Raw genomic sequence first — 27334 nt, 5'->3', positions numbered from 1 at the left:
TACTGGTGTTGGCCAGAGGGGCCGATGGCGCGATATGGCAGCCTCGCCTCTGTCAGTCTGCCCCAGGGCAGCTGTGGCTACACCTGTAGCTGCCTCCACCAGTGTGTGAATGTGAGAGTGAATGAATAGTGGCATTGTAAAGCACTTTGAGGGCCTTGAAAAGCTCTATATAAATGCAATCCATTATTATTATTATTAATCCAACACCACAAAAAAAAATTTCTTTTAACTTTCGGGCAAATTTCAGAGATATCTAGCGGTATCGCAGTTAATGAGTGCAGTAGAGTTCGTGTGTGCCAGGAGGCTGGATTTTAGAACAAAACCAGCTTTTCAAGGAACAGCAATAGAGGTAAAGTCACAGGATTAAGAAATGTGTAATGCAAAGCAGGTGATTGTTCACGGTCACAGTAAACACTGCCCCTCTTCTTTCAACTACAACCAAAATTATGAGCACATGATGACTGTGATTACAGGGGGTAGGGCGGGGTGGAAGGTTCACTGAGGACAAATGCACTCAAAGATTAACAGTCTCACTGTGTGGTGGTTCCTATAAATGCAGAAGAAATACCGACAGTTCTCTTTTACTGACACGATAAGTATATACGCCGTGCACTGCAGATCACAGAGTTTATTTTGGAAAGCATGTTGTCTTAAACGGTCTCTCATCTTCTCTTTCCTCTTTGCCTTCATTCTCGACGTCTGTCTTGTCTCACATGTGGAACCTGTTTGACTTGGTGTTCCCTTTCTGTTACTCCTCTTCTTTCCCTCTCTCTAGCATCGATTTCTTTCTTAGTGAATTGACTTAGAGCTAATTGCTTCCAGCAGGCTTTTCTCCAACTGTGTCACGCTGCTCTCCATCATGTGATGATACGATGTGGGTTTGTTACTGGGGGCAAACAGACTGCTCATTGGAGAAAAAGCCTGGAATACTTCAGTCTGTGGTTGAGAGCCTGTTTGACCACATCTGCTGCGAAGGAGATGAGATTCTTTGCAGTGTAGAGAAATCATATTTTTCTTTTTACTTTTTGGGACCAGCTGACACGTTTCTTAAATGGCTGAGGAGGTTTTAATTCCACCGTCGGGGAAAATCACTTCGGTAAGTCCAGACAGACGGGCACTAAACAGAAGCAGAACTATCAACTGACTGATCCCATCCAGTGCTGGACATTAATTATAGCAGCTAATAGCATTTAATACTGAGAAGAGGCCTCTGCTTTCTTATTTATAAGTTATTTAGTGTTATTATTTAAGTGAGGTTGAAAGTTGAAACAAATTTATTGCGTAAAAAGAAATCGCTATTTTTTTTTAAATAAATGACACAAGATTTACTCATTTTTGGAAACTGAGTAAACAAAATAATGTTTTCAGTGGGTCGAGCTTAATAACTGAACAGAAAGCATTCTGAATTTAATTTGTCGCGTACATTCGTAAAAAATCAATGAAAACTCTCAGCTGTAAGAATCTGTTTTTAATTTTATTTCTATATTACACCAAATAAAGCTTTAGGGACCCAAACACAGACAAAGGAAAATCAGGATTTTTGACCAAAAGCGAACCATTTATTATGGCTGGTGGTCATAATTCAAACATTGTCATCGTCCTTACAAATGTGGCTGTATTTAAAGGGAAATAAGCAGGTTTTTGAAACATGTGTTTTATTGCCAAGAGCTATTGTTACAACAAGATAATTAACTAAACACAAATTCCTTTACTTTTTGTGTTAAGTTTATATACAGTTAAAGACATTTGCAGATATTTAGATTTTGTACATCTTGTTAAGACTTACACACAATACTGTAGTATTGTGTGTAAGCTACTGTTCATTTCTTAATATTTTGCTAGGAAAATGGGAAAGGTATGGTGGTTGATTGAAGCATGTGTCAGGATACATGGAAATACAATGTACAGGGAAAAACAGCTTGAAAGATAATATTTGGAATGACCACCTTTATTTTTCAACACAGTCTGAACCCTTTTTGTCATGTAGCACCGTGCGGCAGCAGGTGGAGCCAGGAGTCAAAACACAAAAGCTTCTTGAAGAACAGTCCAAAGCTCTTCTTTCCATGTTTCCAGACTATTTTTCTATTTGTTGTTAAGATAACCCTATACTGCTTCAGTAACAGTGAACTTCAAAGGAGCCACGGCATCATGTTATAGACATGGTTGTAGACAATCTGTTGTACCTCGTACCTACTTTTGCACCTGATCGCTCCATAAGACCCATCGCACTGATGTTCAGGTCTATTCTTGTGTAATTTAGCAAGCTTTGGTGAACAGTAGATGGATCAAATGCATCTCTCTGGTGCTGCATCTGTCGTTTGCAATATTATGTAAGGCCGTCACTTTCTGTTCATCATGATGTTCATCGTCCTTTTTTTAAATGTCCGCCACTTGTGCAATTCCCTATAACCTTATAAGGTGCACCACACACCGTGCTGATGCAAGTTTTCATTTAACTGCTGTTGGTGCAACAGTACAATTGTATGCCTGTCAAACTGACAGTAATACATTATATATATTTTTTTACAACATGATATAGAAACACAGAGTCTGAAGATACAATTTTAAATGAGTAATTTGGTGAGTTGTCTGTTACGTATAGACACACCAGTTCATTCTCTTGGAAAGGCTTGGTGCCTTATCAGTGCTTGAGCGATTCAAGAGTCAGTGTTAAATAGCTTAAGAGTCACACAGTCCTCTAAAAGATAGTCAGGTGCAATGAGTGCACTGAAAATGAATAAAAAGTAGCCGGTGTCCAAAGAAAAGCACTGAAAGACTTCCAGAAAGTACAAGAAAGTCTGACTCATTAGAGCTAAATATAAAGAAAGTGTGTGTGAAAGACTTGTTTTTAAGATGTTTTTAATCTGATTGCTTTACACAAACATGCCAACTTTCTTATGTGACATACAATCAGAGATTTGTGAATGTTGGTGAAAAAATGACAACTTAAAACTTAACTGATTTTTTTATTCACACAGCGTATAAAATGTTTTGTCTTAACTTTAAGAAGCTGTGAGCTCACCATCATATTCTGCATGTGTCTCTCCTGCTCTGTCTGCAGCACCTCACTGCCTCTTTGCTGGCAGTGGCATTCCTTACCTCCTTTGGGAGCTCTATGCTTTATGGGTACAATCTGGCTGTGGTAAACTCCCCTGCTGTGGTAACACACACACACACACACACACACACACACACACACACACACACACACACACACACACACACACACACACACACACACACACACACACACACACACACACATCTGGAAAGTAACTTATTGAAGTGCATTTGTTTATAACAGCCGTTATATTCTGCATGGCCAGATCTTGCATATGAATCTGCATGATCTACTGGCCAGGAATTTGGTTTTGGAAGCTTTGTGGTTTCAGTGTGTTTAAGTTTGTAGTCCCAGTAATATCGATTAATCATACAGCCACTCAAAGTTGCCGCTTTCGGCCAACATAGATATCCAAACATTTCTGGCACAGCTTCCAAGATGGAAAAGGACAAAGATTTTTCTTATTCATTTTATTTATAGCTCCTGTGATTGCTGTGTGTAATTTTAACTTGTTTGCATTTTTCTGTGCACTTTTGATATTTAACTAAGTTTGGGACCATTTCCCCTTTAAATCTGTAGTGGTTCAGTCCATTTGGGCTGTGGTACAACCATTGGGTTTAACCAGTCAGCCAGTACAACCCCCTTAACTGCTGATTGGTTAGCTTATTTATGTGTAAATGTGTGATTGGTGCACTTGGAATTCTTTCTTTATTGAAACACAAAGTATTGGTATTTTGTAAAAAAAATATATATATATATTTTTGGTGTTTTCTGTTGAAAACGACAGTTTGTCTGAGGGAGGGGAGCACGTGCCCTCACAGTTACCCCGAGATAAAAATAAGACTCATACTCTGATGTCGCAGTTTTCATGAAAACTGTTTCTCCGACTCAGCGGATCTAAATAAATTGAAGAGGTATGTTCTGGCATGTGACTGTTAAGTCATCCTATCAAGTCGAAATTACTTCTGTACATGTTTAAGTTACACTCTGTTAAAAATGCAGATGTATTAAGAACAGTTGTAATAACACACTCTGAACTGCATAATTCTGAAAACAGGATTTTATCAGTGATTATTTTTTATTAAAGGTCAAAACACATCAATGGCATTCACTAAGAAAGATTTCCAGACATGCAGAGATGGGGCTTTGCTGCTTGTCTGTAGAAAGACTCACCATCATTAATAAGCAACGATCATTTCAATAAAATTCAAATTAAACTTGGCAGCTGAACAACAAGCACAAAAATTAGAAAAGCAGAAGTCCCTCATTTTAACATTGTGATAAAGTTTGTTATGAAAACGGTCCTCTTCTTTTTATTTTCCCAGTGTTTTGTAAATACTTCATACGTTACAATCACAGCGATAGGATAGAGAGAATATTTGGGTGTGGAAGTCGTTGGCTTCTGTGGTGGCTGTTTGGTCACCTGATGTGTGAAGAAAGAATCTGTTGTGAATCCGTTGTCGCTCATTAAGACCAGGTTGAATTTGAAGGTTAATCCTCTCCTACCTGTAAGCACATAGAGCTTTTGTACGTATAACGAGCTAACCAAATCATTGAAGAAAGAAATAGTTCAGCCTGGACACTTATTTGTGGGATATGTACCAGTTGTTGGATTTGTGTCTCTTTCACAGTGCAAAGGTTTGGAACCAGAGTATTAAAATAATTCGCAAAGGTGATATACTAAAGATATACTAAGATTAGTGGCAGATAGCTTGAGTAATGCTTTCCACCAAGAAAGCAGATGTGACTGGGATCGTTACCACTATAACTGTTCATTTATTTGGAAAACGTGAACAGTGAAGATTTCCAATAGTTTCAAGTAGCGAGCCCGAGGAGTGATCTCTGCGTGAAATATTTGCATTGCAATAATTGTTGGGCATCACAACATCCAGCAATAAATTAAATGTATGTTTTAATTTCAATTTTGTATTGTATATAAGAACATTAGCAGCGCAGTTAAAAATGATTTTGTTCAGAAACATAAGCCATAAGAAGATCATTGGTAGCCTTTCATCTGACTGAGACTCTTTAAATAAAGCATTTCTCTGCAGATGATCAGTTTGCTGTTTTACACCTTGTCCTTCAAGAAATCTTCAGACAAAAGTCAGATTAGAGAGTGGCTTTAAATTAGCTAAGAAACTGGGTCAAGTAATGCCTTTTTAAGTAAAGGTTTAATTACTGCGTGTAAAGGCCTGTGGTACAACCCATTAACAGAGAAAGGTTGATCATATTTAAGACTCAAGCATGAATTAATTGAAGACATCTACTGTGATAAAGTCTACTCCCCACTGCTGTGTAATCAATTATTGTGAATGTAAATGTTATGTTATATAAAGTTACGTTGAAACCAAGCACACCATTGTTTTTCTTGTGACATTACCAATAAGTGTGATGTGTCACATGGACCTCTTCCTATTGAAAAAACAAAAGTTGTATCCAAGATGGCCGACTTCTAATAATATGATAACGATATTTTAACAGTTCAATGATAAAGATTTAACATTAATTATGGTGGGGGGTGGAAAATGGCTATGTCACTCGATGCACTCCAGCTGACTTACCTTGGTATGAATGACGACGTACTCAGATTTTGGCGGCTTGAAAATAGCCAAATCTTGCACCCAGCCATTTGTAAATTGGATGTGCGCCTCCAGTGACTTGTAATTACGAAACTGGTTCGCAGTGTAAGCACTTACTCCACAAACAAGATAGGTGAAGATATCGGGGTAGGACAGTGGCGGTAAGTCGTCTGGGTCTTTACTCCACTGCCGTATGTCGTATGGGTCCAGATTTGCGATGCACTCTATTTTTTTCAAATACCGCTGCTTCGCCTCTGGACGCAATCGATCTCTATACCGTCCGTTTTCTTTCGAGCTGCTTTTAAGCATGTTTCTTGTCGTAGTCGCCGTTCCAATACAGTGTATTTGTTTGGATCGTAGACCCCGAAAATGGAGCTGCGCTCCCACAATGCATTGCGGCGTGACGTCAACTCCGAAGCCCTATGGCCACCATGGTCACCGCCCATCTTGAGGAGTTTGCCCCTCACATATACTAATGTGCCACAAACAGGACTTTAACCTCACCAACCATTCCCATGTTATTATGGTGTGTCCATAGAAACGGCCCACCCTGTATAGTGTGATTAAAGTGGTGGGTGGGTTCTTTTACAGTTTGAGAGAAGCCAATTGAGTCTAATAACAGATTAAATGCCATGTTGAGGCTGTCATTTTTAGCATCTACATGGATGTTAAAATCACCCACAATAATTATTTTATCTGAGCTCAGAACTAAATCAGATAAAAAGTGTGAGAAATCAGAGACTCGGCCTGTGCTTTGAGGAAGCTGACAATCAGAATGACTCGGGGGTGTTGATTCGTTTAAACTAACATAATCATCCTGCTGTAACCAGGTTTCTGGAAGGCAGCGTAAATCAATTTGCAAATAATTGCTAATTCACAGGGACTAACAGGGACTTAGAAGAGAGAGAGCTAATGTTTATTAATTCACATTTCACTGCTTTATTCTTTAGTGCAGTTGTGGATAATATATTGTTCTTTCTTTGTGGTTTTTTTTTAGTGTTTAAATTATTTGGGGGGGTAACAGGAGGAGAGAAGCTGTTTCCTGGTCTCTGGATAGTCACATTAAGAGAGGTGAAATAAATATAAATATAAATATAATAGCAGCTGATTGGTTTTGCTAATTCAGCACTGTTCAACTTGATGTAAACACACAAACTAGATATTCAAAAATGTAAGCATTTGGAAAAAAGTCAGGGTCCAAAGGAGAATAAACCCAGCTGGGGTTAGAACCAAGAATCTGAGCTAACAGTGGTTAGCTCTGTCAAGAAGAGGAAGCTTCGGTCTGTTACCTTGCTTGCTCAAGCTAAAGTTATCTGAATGTAGTAATATAAATGTTCACATAAAGGGGTAGGTGCTGGCACCTGATATCTGTATATTTCTCACAAAATAAACTGCTGCTTTTACTGACTGAAAAATATATCTGATAATAATGATCATCAGGAAACCCAAAGGAGTTTGGTCTTTGAGTGCTCTTGCTAGTCATGAGAGATCTTTTCGTATCTGTTACAAGTAAATATTCGGTTTGAAAATGCTGGTCCATGGCTGGTCTCAGTTCACACGGGGGTAATGAAAATCTCAAATAAAAATGATCTTCTTTGTTGAAAAACCAGGCACGCTGCTCATGCTCATGCTCGAGTAGCAGCATGTGTCTGTCAGTTTTCCCGGCACGTGACACATGGTTCAGGGGAAACTGAAGTTAGCGCTAACACGTGCTGGCACATGTAAACTGATGATCAGGAGGTTTAGGTCAGACAAGACTTGTGGCTTTAATTCCAAAATATCAGAGTGAAAACTGAAGGTCTGTCTTGCTCTTATGTAACCATGATGTCGAAGCCACATGATACAAACACAGGTTTTTTTTACTGAATTGTATTTAGGAATCTGATGAATTCACACATGTATAGATTCCTTATATTTTGCATGGAAAATGGAAAATTTGTGCATTTATTTATTGAAATGTACAAATATACACAGAAATACAGTATCCAAGGCAAAAACTGTTCAGTTCTGATAAGCTTGATTCAATATTTGGTATTACCCCCGTTTGTTCTTTAACACAGCCTGAACCCTTTGGGAAGCTTTCTTGTAATTTCTTTTAGACTTCATGAATAGTTCTCAAACATTTGTTGTCAATATGATCCCACACCACCTCAGTATATTGAGGGGGTCTTGGAACGTTTTGGGCCACCTTTAGCAAGCTGCTCTAAAATGATTTTTATTTCTGTAACAAAATCTGACCTTAAAAACCTTTTCCCAAAAAAATATTTACGTGAGCAGACTGTGCAATGGCAGCCAGTAATAGAATTTATTTATTCATTTTTATTCAGACAAACTAAAGTCTAAAATAGGCAGTGATGAGACACAGCTATGACTAATCAAATGGGACAAAAACTGAATGCAATTCATAAGAACACATGACTATCAGGAAATAACTAAACAGGGAACACCAACAGGGTAACAGGGAAACACTGAAGGCAGAATACGCTAAAGGAAAAAACACAATACACATAATAATCACGAACAGAAACTAGACAGTAAAGCTAATAGAAATTAAAATGCAGGATTACTATAAACAAAAAGATTAACCTAAAAAAAGAGATACAACAAAAGCTCTGGAATGTGTGCAGGGCTGTGGGAATGGTGTCCCCTGTCCATTTGACTTTACCCTGAGTCCCGGTTATGTGGAAGACAGGCCTTTATGTATCCGGTCGTTAAGTGATGACGTGACGAATCCTACTTCCGGGTCTAAAGTAGCTGCGTTTAATATGGCTTTTGTGTTGTTAACATGTTTAATGTTTTGTATTTTCTTCTATTTGATCTCAAAAAGCTCCTAAAACAGTCAGTGATCACTGTTGACCTCCCTCGGCTTTTATTACCGCTAATCATTTATTTAAGCTCAGTTTTTAAAACCTTAGGATGTAACTACAGCCCAGCCCATGCAGCAGTATATTGTAACGATGGTTAAGTGTTATTGTACATGTTGGTTATCTTTGCACACTGTTGTTGTTCCTGTAAGATTCATGTTTGGTTGTGCTGCAGGAAGTAGGGAGGGTGGTGTGGAGGAAGGGGAGGGGGGACCTGGGTTCTGTGTTGTGTGGGTGTCAGGCTGAAGAGAGGTGTAGCACGAGGGCGCTCTCCCCTGAGTTAGCAACCCGCTTGCTTATGTGCCGAATAAACGGACAAACTGAGACCCAACCGTCTGGTTCTTGTGAACGTTACATTGGTGTCAGAAGTGAAGAAAGAAAAAAGAACCCCAGAACGCCCGACACCCTGTTGCTGGCGACGCTTGCCGTTACGAGACGAGGATGTTGCCGGGCAGGATTAAGAAGGAGACGGAGGAGAGGGAGGTTCGTCCGCGCTCGCCCGCCCATGGAGTGAGGGAAACGGCGCTGCGGCTGTCTGCCGAGGCTGGATTTTCTCCAGGTTTGACTAGGCTCGGGAACTGTTCGCACAGTGGCCGCGATTCCGGCGGGAAGGAGTCGACCTCGCTTGGCGCGCCGTCACGTGATGTAAACAAACATGGCGGCGCCCAGCAAGCTGCAGCGCATATAAAAACGCCTAAGTTCAGCGGCGAGACGCCATGGGAAGTGTTTATCGCACAGTTCGAGCTGTTAGCTGTTGCAGCTGGCTGGTCTGAGGAACATAAAGCTCTCCAGTTGGCTTTGTGCCTGTGTGAGGATGCAGCTGCATGCCTGCTGCTGCTAACCGAGGAGCAGAGGGGAGATTATAATGCTCTGGTCGGAGCACTTCAGAGGCGCTTCGGGCAGTATAACCAACCAGTGCTGCTGAGGTCGGAGTTCCACAACAGACGCAGATTGCCAGGTGAGCCCCTCCGCATTTTGGCCCATGAAGTCGAGTGCCTTTGCCGGAGGGCGTATGACAGCATGCCACCATCAGTGCAGGCGGAGTTAGCTCCGGACCAGTTCCTGCAGGCCCTGAGCCCTAAAGAGCTCCGTATGCAAACTCAGCTTGCTCGGCCGGCCACACTCAGTGCAGCCCTGGAGCTAGCGTTGGAGAGGGAGATGCTTGCGGGATCCTCTGGGGGCGCTGATGACGCACACGTGGTGAGGGCTGTGTCAGCACCTGTGGAACAGACGGAGACGCCAGCGGGCCTGTGCAGTTTGGTGCAGGCGGCTTCGCTGCAGTCGCCTTCCCCTCGGGCTGGCCCACACCGCCGACTGCAGAGCTGCTGGGGATGTGGACAAGTCGGACACCTCATCAGGCAGTGCCCCAAGCTTGCAGCGGTTCAGGGAAACGCCCATGGGCCCGTGTAGGCGGGAGTACACGGGCCTGGGAGAACGACATCCCCACACCACCGCCACCTCCACCCGGTGCGGCCATCACTGTGGGCTGGACCCAGGTTGGCGGCTTTTGCCATGTTCCAGTGACGATTGCGGGGGTGTCCTGTACGGCCCTGCTGGACACGGGGTCCAATGCAACGCTGGTCCGACCCGATGTTGTCCCACCCGGAGCTGCTGTGCAACCGACTAATGTGCAACTTAAGACTGTGACCGGTGATCTGGCCCCAATGAGAGGGAGGGGAGTGTTCCAGTTCAAGGTGGGGGACCTCGGTGTGTCTTATGCTGCCTGGGTGGCTGACGTGCAGGACGCCTGCATCCTTGGGCTGGATTTTTTACGAGCCATTGGTGGTGTACTGGACTTAGGCAAAGGCTTCCTCGCACTCCCTGATGGGAAGAAGGTGCCGCTTATTCCCCCCCCGGTCTGCACAGCATCTGCTGCGGCGTCCACCTCCACCGCAGAGACCCCTGCAGACCCGCCAGCAGAACAGCGAGCGGAGGAGGAGGAGAGGCTCTCAGCAGTGAGGAGTATCTGGTCAAAGAACTGTGAGGGGCTGACTCCACAGCAGCAAGAGAGTCTATGGCAGGTACTAAAAGAGTTTAGTGACATTTTTGCCCTGAAAGAAAGTGATGTTGGCTTGACACACTTGGTAGAGCACGTCATTGAGACCAGGGATGCCCAGCCTATTAAAGTGCGCCCACGCCGCCTGCCCCTGGCTCATCAGGAGGCTGCAGACAGAGAGTTGTGTGAAATGATGAAGGCGGGCATCATAGAGCCATCTGATAGCCCGTGGGCCTCCGCGGTGGTGATGGTGCCTAAGAAAAAAAGTCCTAGGATGCGTTTCTGTGTGGACTACAGACCACTCAACAAAGTGACGAAGAAGGACTCTTACCCCCTTCCCAGGATTGATGAGTCTCTCGACTTAGTAGCCGGGTCCTCCTGGTTCTCCACCCTGGACCTGCGGAGTGGCTACTGGCAGGTGCCACTGTCCCCGGAATCCAGACCGAAGACAGCCTTCTGCACTAACAGGGGACTATGGCAGTTCAAAGTCCTGAGCTTTGGTCTTTGCAACGCTCCTGCGACCTTCGAGAGGCTTATGGACAGTGTGCTGGCTGGCGTCCCACGGCAACGGTGTCTGGTTTACCTGGATGATCTTCTAGTGCACGGGAGCTCCTTTGATGCTGCCCTGGATGCCCTGAGACAAGTGTTGGAGAGGGTGGCGGCTGCAGGCCTGAAGCTGCATCCCGACAAGTGCCACTTCATGAGGAGGGAGGTGGAGTTTCTGGGCCACAAGCTGGGTCGTGAGGGCATCAGCACTTTGGAGGAAAAAATTCACACCATTACCGAGTGGCCCACACCAGCAGACCAGAAACAGCTCAAAAGCTTCCTAGGACTGGCGTCTTATTACAGGAGGTTTGTGAAGGGCTTTTCCTCCATAGCCGCACCACTCTTCCACCTGCTGCAGAAGGACCGTGACTTCATCTGGACCCAGGACTGTCAGCAGGCGTTCAACACCCTCCGCAAATCGCTGACAGAGTCCCCAGTCCTCGCCCCCCCTGACCCCACCCTGCCTTTTGTCCTGGACACTGACGCAAGTAATGTGGGGCTGGGAGCTGTGTTGTCGCAGGTTGGGCCGGAAGGTGAGAAGGTGGTGGCGTACTTCAGTCGGGTCCTGAACAGGAGTGAGCGGCGCTACTGTGTCACACGACGAGAGCTGCTGGCTGTGGTGGCAGGGGTGAGACACTTTAAGTACTACCTGTGCGGCACAGCATTTGTTATCAGAACTGATCATGCTGCCCTTCAGTGGCTGATGTCTTTCAGGGAGCCAGAGGGACAGGTGGCTCGCTGGCTGGAGGAGCTCCAAGCCTTCAATTTCACTGTGGAGCACCGAGCAGGGACGCACCATTCTAACGCAGACGCCCTCTCTCGCCGCCCATGTGCTGCAGCTGGCTGCCGTTACTGTGAGAAGCGAGAGGAAATAGAGCGGGAACTCACGACAATAGACGGAGCAGCACAGCTCGCCTGCAGGGCTCTTCTGGTGGTGGATGCAGCGGAGTGGAGGGCACGGCAGGAACAAGACACAGACCTGCTGCCGGTCCTGCAGTGGCTGGAGAAGGGGGAGCAACCCCTTTGGGATGAGGTCACTGGGTTTTCCATCTGTACCAGGGGGCTATGGGCCAAGTTTGCAGCTCTCAGGCTGAAGGAGGGGGTGTTGGAGCGTGCCTGGAAGGATCCTGCCACGGGGGAGGAGAGGTGGCAGGTTGTGGTGCCAAGGTCGCTGAGGTCAGCGGTGCTGGAAGCCTGCCATGGGAGCACTGGCTCCGGCCACTTTGGGGTCTCTAAGACTCTCCGCCGCCTCCGCCAGGGCTATTACTGGGGTCAACAGCGGAGGGATGTGGAGGACTTTTGCCGCAGCTGTGATGCATGTTCCTCACACAAAGGGCCACAGGACCAGTCCCGGGCTCAGCTTCAGCAGCAACCAGCAGGGGCTCCAATGGAGCGAGTAGCTGTGGACGTCATGGGCCCATTTCCTCGCACAGACAGAGGAAACCGCTATGTTCTTGTGGCCATGGACTATTTTACCAAGTGGCCGGAAGCATACGCCATCCCAGATCAGGAGGCTGAGACTGTCGCTGATGTATTAGTGGAGGGGATGTTCAGCCGCTTTGGAACAGCAGAGACCCTCCACAGTGACCAGGGGCGTAACTTTGAGTCCAAGGTATTTGCTGCCATGTGTGACCGCCTTGGGATTAAGAAGACCCGCACCACCCCACTTCACCCCCAAAGCGATGGACTGGTGGAAAGGTTTAACAGGACGCTGGCCCAGCAGCTAGCCATCCTTACCTCAGAACACCAACGGGACTGGGACTACCATCTTCCCCTTATCCTCATGGCCTACAGGTCGGCAGTGCAAGACTCCACCCAATGTACGCCTGCCCTGCTCATGTTAGGGAGAGAGCTGAGAACTCCTGCAGAGTTGGCTTTTGGGAAGCCCCCGGACGCGCCAGAAGCACCACCAGGCCGGGACTACGCAAGGAAGCTGCAGGACCGGCTGGATTCTGCACATTCCTACGCCCGGGAGCAGCTGGCGAAGGCAGGCCTGCGCCAAAAGAGGAATTATGACATCACCACTAAGGGGAGGCACTTCCGTGCTGGGGAGCTGGTGTGGGTCTACAGCCCAAAGAGAAAGAAGGGACGGTGTCCTAAACTGGATAGCAGCTGGGTGGGGCCTTGCAGCGTCCTAGAGCGAGTGGGGGAGGTTGTTTACAGGGTGCAGTTGCCTCCTAGGGGGAGGATAGTAGCGCTGCACAGAGACCGGATGGCCCCCTACAGAGGGCAGTCCCTCCCCTCCTTTCCAGAGGGACGTGTACAGAGCGTCCATGACCCTGCTCAGAGGGGCCCCCGACCGGGGCTGCGTTCCCCTCCCTCGGACTCTTCACCCCAAAGCCCCGACGCTCCGCGCCCACCTCAGGGGCTCAGGAGGTCAAGGAGGGAACGTAGGCTACCACCCCGCCTCAGAGACTGTGTCGTTCCCTCGGGGACGAGGAACTTATTGCTGGGGGGGCAGTGTAACGATGGTTAAGTGTTATTGTACATGTTGGTTATCTTTGCACACTGTTGTTGTTCCTGTAAGATTCATGTTTGGTTGTGCTGCAGGAAGTAGGGAGGGTGGTGTGGAGGAAGGGGAGGGGGGACCTGGGTTCTGTGTTGTGTGGGTGCCAGGCTGAAGAGAGGTGTAGCACGAGGGCGCTCTCCCCTGAGTTAGCAACCCGCTTGCTTATGTGCCGAATAAACGGACAAACTGAGACCCAACCGTCTGGTTCTTGTGAACGTAATGACTAACCTCGTATTGTGGATGGATTATCTCAGTTGTTCTCCTGGCTGAAGTTTGGTCCTTTTACAGCATCCTGCCATGCGATTACATTTGTTCCTGACCACCGAGAACACTCACGTTAACTTTTATCGGGTGGAAAAAAAGTTAGCTTGTTTATATTATGCTAACATAGCTGTGTCGCTAGCGGTCACGTAGCACATCATTATATACCAGCTAGCCCAACTTCAGTAACCCTACAAACGTCACTGCTGTTTAGTTTTTGGTCTTCATTTATGTTGGAAGTGATAAGAAAGCTGTACGTTTTAATTTGTTTCCAAAACCCCGCAGTCAGGACATGCTATATTGTATTTAGATAGAAGCTAGCGAGCTAGCGAGCTAACTCCCTGCTAACTTCTAACTCCGTTAAATGTCATAAATTCCGTTTTCATGGATGCCTGGATGTTAAACTCAGTTGTTACACCTGGTAGAGCAGAACGCTGATCATTTTATTAAAGATGAAAGACTTTAGACAGTTTTTCAACTCTCAGTAATGCCATAGTGATCGTTTGATATATGGACCTGCAGCGGAGTTTAGGCCCAGACACGGCTAGTGACGTCAGAATTAACGACCGGATAGCAGCATAAGCCTCTCCAAACATTTCATGACTACACACATTAAGGCAGTGGGTGTGTAGTCACTGAGCACTTTGGAGCAGATGACTTTGGCACAGGAATGATGGTTGTGGAGAGATAGTGGACTGTGACAGTGAGAGGTTAAACATCCTGGTCAGGACTCCCTCTGGCTGGTCAGCGTAGGCACAAAGTTCTTTACCAAGTACTCCGTCCAGCCCAGCAGCTTTCCTGTTCACAGCTTTCAGCACCTGCCTCACCTGGTGTTCCTGGAAGACGAGAGAGCAGTGGCTGGTGGAAGCGCCTCAGCTGTGTCAGGGCTCTTTGTTTCAAAGTGAAAGAAGAGGTTTTAATTCTTATGCCAACGTGCTCTCATCAGTGGTGGAGAGGCCATTGCCCTCAGCCGGAAAAGGGTAGAGTGCCCACTCCGGGTCAGGGGCAAGTGACTGCCTAACGCGAGGACTTTAAATATCTTTGGGTCTTGTTCACGAGTGAGGGGAGCGGGAGATCAGCAGACAGCAGCTGGAAGGATGTCGACGCTGTACAGGTCATGGATGAATGGATGGGTGGATGCATGTCTTTCTTTCATACTTTTTTGTTTCTATTCTTATTTGATCTTATTTGTATGTCTGTTATCTAAATGCATCCTATTTGTGCTCTTCCTCACACTGTCAGTACATCAAGGACTTCTACAACAAGACAGTGGTGGGACGCAATGGAACAGGACTCAGTGAGGAGACCCTGACCCTCATGTACTCTCTGACTGTGTCTGTATTTGCGGTTGGAGGTCTGCTGGGCTCACTCATTGTGGGGATGCTGGTCACACGCTATGGCAGGTAAAACATTCGTCTTCATTTTTTTTTAAACTTAATTACTGAGAAGTATACAACAGTTTCTACTGTACATATGATAAGTAGTGCTGTCAGTGTTAATCTTGTTAAAATGACGTTAACGCCATAACCGCATTAACGCGGCAAATCTCCATTAGCGAGTTAGCGCGGATCGCCCCGTGCGCGGGACTGCACGGCATCAACGCATTAGCACTGTTAGCTCGTTAACGCATTAGCACCGTCCAGGTATGTGTGGGCTGAAATTTCATATATGCAACATACAATATAATTCCATAAAAATCCCCCCAAAATAATTTTAAAAACACCATAATACCTGGCGGAGGTTTACCCTGGTGTAGGTGTGCCGCGGTCAGTGGAAGAATCCGTGAGTTTCTCTGTGAGTTTCACATTACGTCGTAGCTACTCGGTGCTTGTTGGAAGTTTAGGGTTTTTTTCTCTGTAAAAAGAAGTTTTCTTCCCACGCACAGCGGACACTAATGTTTTTGTCACTTTTTATGGAATCAAACTCAAAGTAAGGTCAGTACTTCCACGCTTTAAACGCTGCACGCTCATACTCTCTCTGCACTCGATATGTGATCCATTGTTGATCTGCACACAGCTGTTGTCACGAACGTCGCACTCGCTTACGTCACTGTCGTGAGACATTCTCGCAAAAAAATCACGGTTTTAGTAACGCAGTAACACAGCGTTCCTACGGGAAAGTAACGGTAATCTAATTACTGTTTTTGCAATAGTAATCCCTTACTTTACTCGTTACTTGAAAAAAGTAATCGGATTACGCGTTACTGCCCATCTCTGATGATGGGTTGGTGACACATTTCTCCTTTTTTCCACATTCCTGTCAGTCTACATTTAAATGAAAATAAAATCATATTTATAAGCTGATCAATTTCTTCACATTCATTCACATTCTTCAGATTTATGGTTAATCACAGCGTATGAGCAAAGTTTGTGGCTATTTGGGACTTAAACAGCTTTGCATGTGTGTCAACCCGATATCAGCGTGAAATAGTCACGCCAGTCCACCGTGTTCATTTCACACTATCCAAAGCATGAAATGTGTCGGGAGTTTCGTGTGTGGAGGAGAGGAAGAGATGACCCAAATGCAGGACTCGCGGTGAAAGCTGGTGTTTATTGAACGAACAGGAAATGACTGGCTGACTGAATGAACTGAGCATATGGCGACAACCTAACAGCAACACTGACGCTGAACCGAGATAAACTGAGGGTTTAAATGCAGCGACTCACGAGGATGATGATGAGAGACCGGTGAGTACACGGCTGAACATAATGAATCCAGAAATGGAACATGAGGAAAACAAACAGTGAACATGAACTGAAAATGCAGCGTCAACGACCCAGGAACCCTGACAAAGTGAACACACATGCAGGAGTTGCATTTCCAGCAGAGAAAGCTACTTAAAACCAAGAAATCAGCAGTGAACAAAATTCACTACATTCCAGAGTCCTGAACTGCCAGAATAGCTGGGCAGCTAATATGTATTTACACGAGCATGTGCTAACAATGCCTGTTTACACACATTCCTATATTATTGAATAAATGAAGTGTCTCCCTCTGCTATTACTGCAGCTTCTGCATGCATGTCCATTTCATGCTTTTGAGAGGCAAAGTGTGAAACCGACGCAGTGAACCGGTGTGTCTATTAAACATTTTGCAATGATCCTGGGTTGGTTATGACTGTGTGTATCAGGGGATGGGGTTTCCATTATTGCCCTTGCTGTTTCATAAACCTCTGGGTCACTTACTTTTATGTGCTTTGTACGTGTACTTTCAGGAAGGGGACAGTGGTAAACACAACAGTGTTGGTGTTTATTGCTGCTTTACTCATGGGCTTTAGCAGGATATGTGGGTCACCTGAGATGATCATCATTGGCCGTTTCATCACAGGAATCCACTCAGGTACACACACACACACACACACACACACACACACACACACACACACACACACACACACACACACACACACACACACACACACACACACACACACACACCAGTCTGAGGAAGGCCATTCCCTGTGTGCAGAGGAAGAAATATTGGCAAAGCACCGTGATAAAAAACTCTTTTTTTCCCAGTAGCCCTAATCCTCTTCTGTAATAAACACATCCTCATTCCCAACTCTTTATATACTTTATTTTCAATTAAATTAATGTTTAAAAGTGAATCAGAGTAATATCATAACAATCTTCTTCTTTGCTCTTATTCTTGCAGGCATCTCTCTAAGTGTGGTACCAATGTACTTGGGTGAGATAGCACCAAAGAACTTGAGAGGTTTCCTTGGCCTTGTGCCGAGCATCTTCATTGGAACTGGAGTTTTTGTTGCCCAAATCCTCGGTCTACACGAGCTTCTAGGAAAGGTAGTCAAGCAACCTGCGTGCGGACTGGACTGTAGCATACACTGCTAACAGTATACTTTAAATCAAACAGTCAAGATGTGATTGAAGACTTTCAATTTCAAACGTTCAGAAGGTTTTACAAAATGTGCTCTAAAAACTGTTTAGGAACCAAAGACAATGTTATACATGGTCCCCCCATGTTCAAAGGCTTGTGACTGATTTGTTGCCAAACCAAAATGTTGCTATTAATGAATTATTGCTGGTGTTTTTCTCAGCACTTACTGTTGGTAAGCATAACTGTTGTGTTACTGTTGTAGGAGGAGCACTGGCCCCTCTTTCTTTCAGTGATTGCTGTGCCCACTTTCATCCAGCTGATGTTGTTGCCATGGTTCCCAGAGAGTCCTAGGTACCTGCTGATTGAGAAGCACAACATCCACGGTACCATCAGAGGTCAGTTTGCTTTTAGTGCAACATTATTTAGGTTGGGGGATGAAACAGCGGCACAGTGTCTGTAGGAAGGGTTAGACTTACAGAAGTGTTCAGTGGAGACATTGATTTCTTTACTGTGCTTCAGCAGCTTGTGTGACAGCTTAAAGAAAGCTGTAGAACTGATTGTATTATAGTAATGATCTGCAATAGATGCTGACCTGATTTAAAAAAGATGGAGCTGGGACAGGGGTGCTATATTCTGAGAAAAAAAATCTGAATATATGAGATTAAAATTATGTATTTAAAACTATTTTTCCATATGTCAGGAATCTTGTTGTTCATGGGGGTAAGATTATAAATATCAGTTAGTGGCTCAACTTTAAGAAAATAAGGATCAAGTTTATCAAGACCAAAAGCTTTAAAGCTTCGTGTACCTCCATGACAGAGAGAGAAGCTCAAAAGAAAAGAAAGCCTCCTTTTCACCAGTCAGTTTTAATCCTGGATTGAGGTGGTCTCGCAGTTTTAAACAAGTAACATGTGTATTTAAAACTGAGAAAAGGCAACCAGTCTTGATTAAAATCTACAGCCAGGAAATTTTCACAAAGCTCTAAGGTACCTGTGTGACTGTTTGACAGTGTGGAAGGCTGGAACTGGACACCAGTGATGATGAAGCCGTGATAATGTAAGCTCCACTTTGTTAGTGTGGCCAGGGGGTGTGATGAGGAAAAGAAACCAATGAGCACGGCACATTCACACACACTGAGACGGTGGTGTGGTGACTGGGAGCTTAAAAGCTTTACAATCACAAGGACACCACAAAATGCCACCCTGGGAATATCTAGTTCAAACTATGCTAGTAGGCACTCAGGTCTGTTATGCTTCGGACAGAAATGTGGTTCAGGGTGTAAAATAAATAGTTTATTGCCAGCTATGTAAAAAACAGACATCAAATAAAAGTTGTTAATTTAATTGCATCTACACTGGTAATTGATTCAGAGTTGTGGCTTATTAGTGGGGATGCCAGATGATGATGAAGTCCGAAGAATCATCAACCTTTACATGAGCTCTCACTAAGGTGCAGCTTAAACCAGGGGTGCAAAAGTAGCTGCATACCACAGAAAACACAAAATCAACTAATCGTAAAAGAGGGATTACAAAGACTTAAACATTCTGGGTCACCACAGAGATCCAGTGGGTTGTGCCTGAGCCTCCCACCGAGGCCCAAACATCCTGCAATATGTAGTAAAATTTGCATTCAAGGTAAAAATGACAAAAGTATATACCAATCAAATTGCTCTGCTCGAGTCCCAGATAAAAAACGGCCAACGATATGCTTCTGCAGCTACGACCTATAAACTCACCTGTTTACTCCCCAGTAAAGTAATTAAATTCATTGGACAAAATAAGAACATACCAGTAATCCATGGAGGAAACGCTTCTGAGAAAATAATCTGCAGGCAATCACAACAAAAGGACCAGCAGCCTCAATCAACAACCATATTCAGACTGAAGTAGCAGCGGCATGGATGTGACCTGTAACAGCTAGGAAGGTCAGGTGACCGAAGCCCCGGGTACGTACAGCAGCCGGCGTGCCAGAGAGGGATGCTCAGGTAGCAGCTACAATCACATGATAGTGATGGTGTGATGAACCCTAACAAATATGTCAAATACTGCATTTCTGGCCAATCGCTTCACCAACGGGCAGATGACACGAAGGCTACGTCCACACGTTTTCTCTCCGTTTTGGCCGCCCGTCCACACTGAGAAGCCGTTTTTGCTCAAGGAAAACGCAGCGTTTGGAAAACGCTCTCGAAAACACACGCATTTGAAAACGGTGCTTTCGCGTCGCAGTGTGGACAGTGAAAACGGAGACTTTCGAAAACGTTGACGCATGTTAGTCATGTCGATGTAATAAGAAGCCCCTCGAAGCATAAGTAACAGAGGATTCAGCATCACCTGATCCAGCCCTAGCTACAGTATATATTATTTATCAAAAAAAAGATGTTAAAAACCAGCCAGTGTTACGTGTCGTAGACTTCTCAACCAAAAATCTCACACAACTGTTAGAACATGTGACTCAGACATACAGGCAGGTTGAAAGGTGCAGCTGTCGTTGTTTTATAAGATTCAGATCACCAATACTCCACTAATAAACAGGAAATGCAACATGCATGTTGATGAGGAAGTCAGAGTCGCAGGGAACAAGATTTTATTTCTAGGTTTGACTGAGGCCAGGGAAAGTCCAGTGTTCTCAGGTGTTGAGGTGGAAACCCAGAGGAGTTCAAAAGCTGTCTGCAATCATTACAGAAACATTGTTATTTTTTTATTTATATGTAAATCTCATAAATCCAGGGAGTTTCTCTCAGACCACAGTCCTCCTCCCCAGTTCACTATATATATATATATATATATATATATATATATATATATATATATATATATATATATTGGTAAGTATATGTGGTGTGTGTGTATTTTTAAACGATGCACTATAACCACGCTACTCTTTTCTCTTAGCTCTGAAGTGGTACAGAGCTAAATGTAACATCCAGGCTGAGATTGAAGAGATGCAGGAGGAGCAGCGTTCCCTGTTCTCAGTGGAAACACTGTCAGTATGGAAACTGATGCTGGATGACACGGTCCGATGGCAGGTGCTGAGTGTGGTGGTCATCAACATTGGCATGCAGCTGTCTGGCATCGACGCTGTAAGAACAGTAAATAGTTATACACACGTGTAGATGTTGTAGCAGAAATCAACCTTTTTGCATTTTTACAGCTGCTGAGGTGTTAAAGCATGGAGGAGCAAGAGAGTCACGCACATTGAAATAAAGCATGTTATGAATGGATCAGCAAGTCTGCAGTTAAATATGAATATAAAATATGAAACTCATTTACAAATGACTTTTTAACGTAATTTGTGGAGTGAGACATTAAATTAATCATGTGAGAATTTAACGAATAATAAATAATATGTGTAATTATAAATAAATATTTCTAAATACGTTATTATTCATCCATCATTTAATTGTTCAAACAAAAAAAGGTTTTACACAAAAAACATTAAACACTCAACAAAATCCTTTTTTAAAATGCAGTAAGTCAAATGACTCATGAGGCTCATGTTAGCTTGTTAGAAGACATCCCAGCAGTACTATCTTACTACCATTGTTATTTAGTTAATGTGCTCTTCACAAATAGAGCCTGAAGCAGCTACTGCTGTTAGGACCAGCCCCAACATGATGTTACATCTACACTGTTACACCTGTCTCTCTGTCATTTTCATGTGCTATTTATTACTTCTACTGACTCGCTCTCTTCTACCTGCTTCCTACTCTACATATCACAGTGTTATTTGTGAACATCATGTCTTGGCATTCACTCTTTTCTCTGTATTATTTTAGGTTCTTTACTTTACAATATAAATACAGTATATATCTAAATATCACCATGAGGCGACTGCTGTTCTGATTTGAATTAATAGAAATGTAATTGAATTAAATAATACTCCGTGCAGATTTCTGCTTGACCTCCATCCTCTTCCTAGCTGCCCTAATCCTCTGCACTTCCTTCTCCTCTCTGTCTTCATCATTTTCATAATCAGATCTTCAAAGTACTCATTTGTACATTTCCATGTAATCAGTGTTACCCTGACCTGCTGCACACCCAGCTTGACCTCTCCCTCTCTAGCCACTGAATAGAAATCCTTTTGTTATTCTTTGTGTCCAGCCTCACATACAATTCCCCATAAACTTTTTCCTTTGCCATCTCTCTTTGCTGACTTCCCAGTAGTCCTGTCTGCTTTTTTCATCTTACGCGGAAGGCATTTAACCCTTGCCATTGGGTGGATTCATGGCAGTGTGGAGTCCACTGAAGTCTGGGACTGCAATGACCCAGACTGAGGAATCTTTGGAATGTGGAGACCATGTGGAACGGGCTCTGGCGCTGAAGCGCTCGCACTCACACGCTGACAGCATAGAGTCTGCTGGCTGCATGGAGACCTCTGCCCCAGGCTCAGACAGGGATTAGTGGGGCACTCGACTCTGGGAGAAGCAAAAGCCTCCACACAGCTCACACAAAAAATATATTTTTTGAGAGGACTGTTCCAAGAGCACAATTAACAGTCTTTAAGTTGGCAGACTCAGGCACAGGCTCTGTAAACGCCAAGATGTGAATGAGTGAACCTGCACAAGACAAAACTCTGAACTTTCAGGCTGGAAAACAGAAAACTCAGTATGTCTGTGAAGGTTCTCAGTCATCCAGGTCATCGTAGTCAAAGGAGCTTGCAAAGAAAAGCGTCTGGACTTCTTTAAGTTGCTTGAAGACGTTTCACCTCTCATCCGAGAAGCTTCTTCAGTTCTAAGGTCAAATGGTGGAGAGTCCCAGATATAAACCTAGTGGGAGTTTCCCCCACAGAGGGACAAAAGGACCCCCTGATGATCCTCTAATCACATGAGCCAAGGTGTGAAACTGGGTGTGGGTCCCAATCAGCCAGAGTTTCGGGTGTGTTCATTGTGAAACCTGGCCCCACCTTATCACCTTATCATGCGAATTCCTGAGGTCAGATGGCCCAGGATGTGAGTGGGCGTTAAGGCGTCTGGGAAGGGATCTCAAAACTGGATTATAGATGGCAGAGAGTTGGTGTCGTAAACCCCGCCTCTGTTCAAAGATGGTCGCTCACAGTGGACATAGATGCTTCTTTCACTCCTCTTTCAAACCATCTGTCCTCTCTGTCCAAAAAACTCAATCTGCAGAGCAGAGCTGAGTGTCTGTAGGAGATGAAAGGAGAAGTTAACTGTGGCCATGGTGAAACTGGAGACAGTATCTTGCATGATTTACAGTATGTTTCAGAGGGTTTACAGCGAATGGGCAGAAATCAAGAGGAAAGGTGAGTGGTTCAGTGGAAAGTGGGAAAGCAGGTGTGTCCTTGTTTTTAAAGCAGTGGCAGCTATCAGTTTGACTCAGTTAAGTTAAACTGACAGTGCTCTTCAAACTTTACAAGGAATGCATGTTAGTGAGCTTGGAATTGCTAAGGAACAAGGGAATGAATGAGAACAGAGTACTACGGAGCAAAAAACATAAACTGTGAATCACGGTCACCATGATGGTGACAAGGATCTGGTGGAAAACAGCTGGTTCTTAAATACCAAGAACTAATTAGACATTGCAAAGCAATTGCAGGAGAGAAAGCCCAGGAAAAGCCACTTTGCTGTGAGTAAGCATGTAATTTCTGCTGCTTCGGGGGTTACCACCACAACAAGCACCAACCAGCTTATAGTCACAGTTCAGTGCAACAGCCTCAGGAATGGGGCTGAACAGGGTCCATTGACACTCAGTGTCCTCATTCTCTGAATCCTGTCAAAGCTCTGCCGGAGGTGAGAGTTGATGATCTCATGGGCCTCTGCTAGGAGTTCTCAGAACACCCTCCATATATGTTTGGGTGCACCAGGTCTGTCCAGTGTCCTCCACTGGCCACCTAATCCAACTCACCACCAAGTGGTGATCAGCTGACAGCTCAGTCTCTCACTTCACCCAAGCCTCCAGAACATGCAGCCATGGCTGATCCTCGACGTACGGCCCGGGGGGGTCTGGTCCCATGTACACTTATGGACACTTTTCTGTTTGACCATGGTGTGCAGTATGGACAAACTGTGGTTTGCAGAAGAGAACTGTGCAAAGAATCAGGTACGACTGGTTGGTTCCTCCCAATCACAACCCTCCAGCTTTCACTGTCATTGCCCACATGAGCACTGAAGTTTCCCAGTAAGAAGTCCCCAGGTGGAGCACCCTCAACCAGCCATCCCACTCTCCAGGAGATTGGTTCCAGAGCCCAAGCTCTATGTTGAGGTGAGCCCAACTACAGTATATCTAGCCAGTACCTCTCAATCTGTCACCTCTCACACTAGTTCAGGTCCTTCCCCTTCAGGTTTTATGTCCCCATTGCCAACCTCTGAAGCTGGGTTTTGGTCCGCCAGGGTCTCTGCCTTTGTCCGACTCCCAACACACACTGCGCCTGACTCCTACGGTGCCTCCTGCAGGTGATGGACCTACAGGAGTGTGATCTCATGCCCCATCTTTGGGCTGCACTCAGCCAGGCTCCATGGACTAAGGCCCGGCCACTAGGTGCTCACCCTCCCCCAGGCCTGGCTCCATGGCAGTGCCCTGGTCGCGGTAACCCCATCCTGGGCAGTGTGAACTGTTCCCTTAAGGCTCTCATAGGGTTTTCTGAATCGCTCTTTGTCTGGTCTCTCACCCAAGACCAATTTCCCATGGGATACCTACCAGGGGGCAAAACGCCCACCAGCAAGATTCCCCCTGGGATCCCAGGGACACACATACCCCTCTACAACGATAAGGTAAAGGTTTACAGAGGGGAGGTATTTTAATTTAGTAATGTATTTTAATGTGATCTTAATGAAGGAGTGAAAAAACTGTCTGACGGCCGTCTATGTCGTGGAAAAAACTGCTGAAAGACTAAAGTTAAAAACGGTCTCTGGATGAATGGTCACCAATGTTAAAAAAAAAGATATCAGAGTGGTAAATGCCTTGTATATATGTTGTGTGTGTGTGTGTGTGTGTACTTCTTCTAAAAAAAGTTTAAAAAAAAGAGGTAAATAACTGCACAATTGAGGAGAGTCAATAATTTACATAAAAATTTACATATAAAAAAAAGGTTAATGGTTATATGGTTAATAGTGTTGATTTTTTTGTTGTTGAATTATGTTTATTTTATTTTTTAAAGAAAAAAAGTTAAAAACCATTGTCATTATAACCTTAATGGCCTGCTTTGCCTTTTTTTTTTACAAGCAAATTCCAGTTCTAATAAAATAATAATCATAATAAGTCATAATCTGGTCTTAAAGGACTTAAATAAGGTAAACACAACTTCCGATGAACAAAAATGTGATATATCACATGATACTTATTTTAAAATATTAGCTGAAAAAGTTGTGTTATTGCAATAGCAACACCTCGATTCTTTTCATTTTCAGCCGTCCTGTTTTAGATTTGCTGTTGAGTTTGGGATTATTTTCCTGTTAGTTTGTTCAGTTTTGGCCAAGCTTTAGCTGTTGGACAGATGACTTCACCTTTGACTCTACAATACTCTGGTATTCAGACAAGCCTATGGATTACTCAGTGACTACAAAGTGCCTGGGTCTTGTGGCTACAAAGCACTATGAGGTGTTTTTGCTGTGCATTGTGCATTATTGTCACATATCTTCACTTTGGTCTCATCTGTCCAAGCAACATTTTTCCAGAGGTTTTGTGGTTTGTTCAGCAGCTAAAGCTAAAACATACTGCAATGTTCTTTTTCCTGTTAGTGTTTTTTCTGGTGACTCTTTCAAAGCTAAATATTCAGTTTTGTTTTTTAATTTTACATTTATGAACTGAAAACAAGAACTCTGAGATTTAGCCCTTGGAGTTTCTCTGTGCACTGTATTGCAGTTCTGTAGCAGACGTTATTATTAAGAAATTATTATCATTATTATTATTATTAACCTAATAATATATATATAATTTTAATCAAAATGACCAATTTCCTTTCTTTAATAAATCACACAAAAAAAAATACAACAAGTTGACTGCACGGACTACTTTTGTCATTTGCTTTTCTTCAACAAAATGACTGATATTCTGTAGTGCCTTTACTGTAGACAGTAAAGATGACTTTCTGCCTTAAGTCGTGTTTTTTAAGTCACTGAAAAGCATCCTCTACTTGGTTGAGATCAGGTGACCTATTTACCTGAACAATATCCTGTGTCTTTACTTTGAGAAACTATTGGGTTGCTTCTTCAAAGCAAAGGGACAGTGCCACAAACATTATCCCTGTGCTGTGAAGTGCTGTCCAAACAGATCTGCAACATTTTGCTGAATCTGAGCAGTGTAGCTATTTACGCTTCAGAGTTCCCCCTGCTACTCGTCTCAGCATGCCCATGCCACCATATTGCCTCCACCATGTTTAAAACACGATGTGGTGTATATCAGGTCATGCGCTGTTCTTTTCTTTCTCCATACCATTCCCATCATTCTTGTATAAGCCAATCTTGATTTTATCTGTCCAAAGATTTTTTTTCAAGAACCGTGCAGGCTCTTTTAGTTATATTTTTTAGTAAAGTATCCTCTTGAGTGTGACCAGTGTTTTGCACCTTGTAAACCTTCTGTATTTACATGCATCAAGGTGTTAGTTTGACAATGACATGCCAACCTTCTTAAGAGTGCTCTTGATGTTGTAGAGGGGTTTTACTTAACCAAGGAAGGATTACTGTAGTTTTCCATGACACTTATTGCTGCTGAAGTGCATTCATCATCATTTGTTTACATTTTTGGTGATTTGGCCACTTTTAACATGTTTTCTAAAGGAAGAGCTAATAAATAGAACTTCAACACTAAAGAATAAACTCCAGATCTCCATCTGTTAATTTTTTGTAAAATAATAAAGACCAAAACTGTTAGGGATTTACACTGAACAAAAATATAAATGCAACACTTTTGTTTTTGCTCCCATTTTCCATGAGCTGAACTTAAAGATCTGAAACATTTTCTACAAACACAAAGGAGCCATGACTGTCAAATATAGTTCAAAAATCTGTCTAAATCTGTGTTATCTGTCGTTCGCTGAGATCATCCATCCCACCTCACAGGTGTGGCATGTCATGGTGCTGATTGGACAGCATGAATATCGCACAGGTGTGCCTGAGACTGCCCACAATAAAAGCCCACTCTGAAATATGCAGTATGATCACACAGCACAATGCTACAGATGTCGCAAAACCAGTCAGTATCTGGTGTGGCCACCATTTGGCTCACACAGTGCAACACATCCAATGGAGATGTGTTGCCTGCGTGAGGCAAATGGTGTGCATTGGGCATAGAGTTGATCAGGTTGTTGATTGTGGGTCCACTCCTCTTCAATACTTGTGCAAAGTTGCTGAATATTGGCAGGAACTGGAACACGCTGTCGTATACGCCGAGCCGAGCGTCCCAAACATGTCTGGTGAGTATGCTGGCCATGCAAGAACTGGGATGTTTTCAGCTTCCAAGGAGTTGTGTACAGATCCTTGCAATATGGGGTCGTGCATTATCATGCTGTAACATGAGCTTATGGTCATGGATAAATGATAACCCCACCGCCACCATGGGCCACTCAATCCACAACGCTGACGTCAGCAAACTGCTCATCCACACAACGCCACAAGCTGTCTGCCATCTGCCCTGCACAGTAAAAACATCTGTCATCAAAACACCTCTCCAACGTGGCAGACGCCATCAAATGAGAGCATTCGCCCACTCAAGGTGTCATGGTCCCTGTGCC

The 27334-nt window shown here is 44.2% G+C and overlaps 1 protein-coding gene across 1 annotated transcript in view; it reads left to right on the top strand.

Annotated features, from left to right (window-relative positions):
- The first annotated feature begins 620 nt into the window (after positions 1-620).
- The window catches only part of slc2a15a (solute carrier family 2 member 15a), a 38640-nt gene continuing 11926 nt past the window's right edge, over positions 621-27334 (top strand). The window contains exons 1-7 of the mRNA XM_080868441.1: positions 621-1096; positions 3062-3160; positions 15059-15219; positions 17031-17155; positions 17471-17616; positions 17913-18045; positions 20542-20729. Coding sequence (XP_080724567.1) covers positions 1052-1096; positions 3062-3160; positions 15059-15219; positions 17031-17155; positions 17471-17616; positions 17913-18045; positions 20542-20729 — 897 coding nt within the window. The 5' untranslated portion in view covers positions 621-1051. The remainder of the gene's footprint in view (positions 1097-3061; positions 3161-15058; positions 15220-17030; positions 17156-17470; positions 17617-17912; positions 18046-20541; positions 20730-27334) is intronic.

This window comes from Rhamphochromis sp. 'chilingali' (genome assembly GCF_963969265.1).
Source record: "Rhamphochromis sp. 'chilingali' genome assembly, chromosome: 20".
In the NCBI taxonomy this organism is placed as follows: domain Eukaryota; kingdom Metazoa; phylum Chordata; class Actinopteri; order Cichliformes; family Cichlidae; genus Rhamphochromis; species Rhamphochromis sp. 'chilingali'.
Note: the sequence above shows the minus strand (reverse complement) of the source record. Positions and strands in the feature narration are given on the sequence as shown.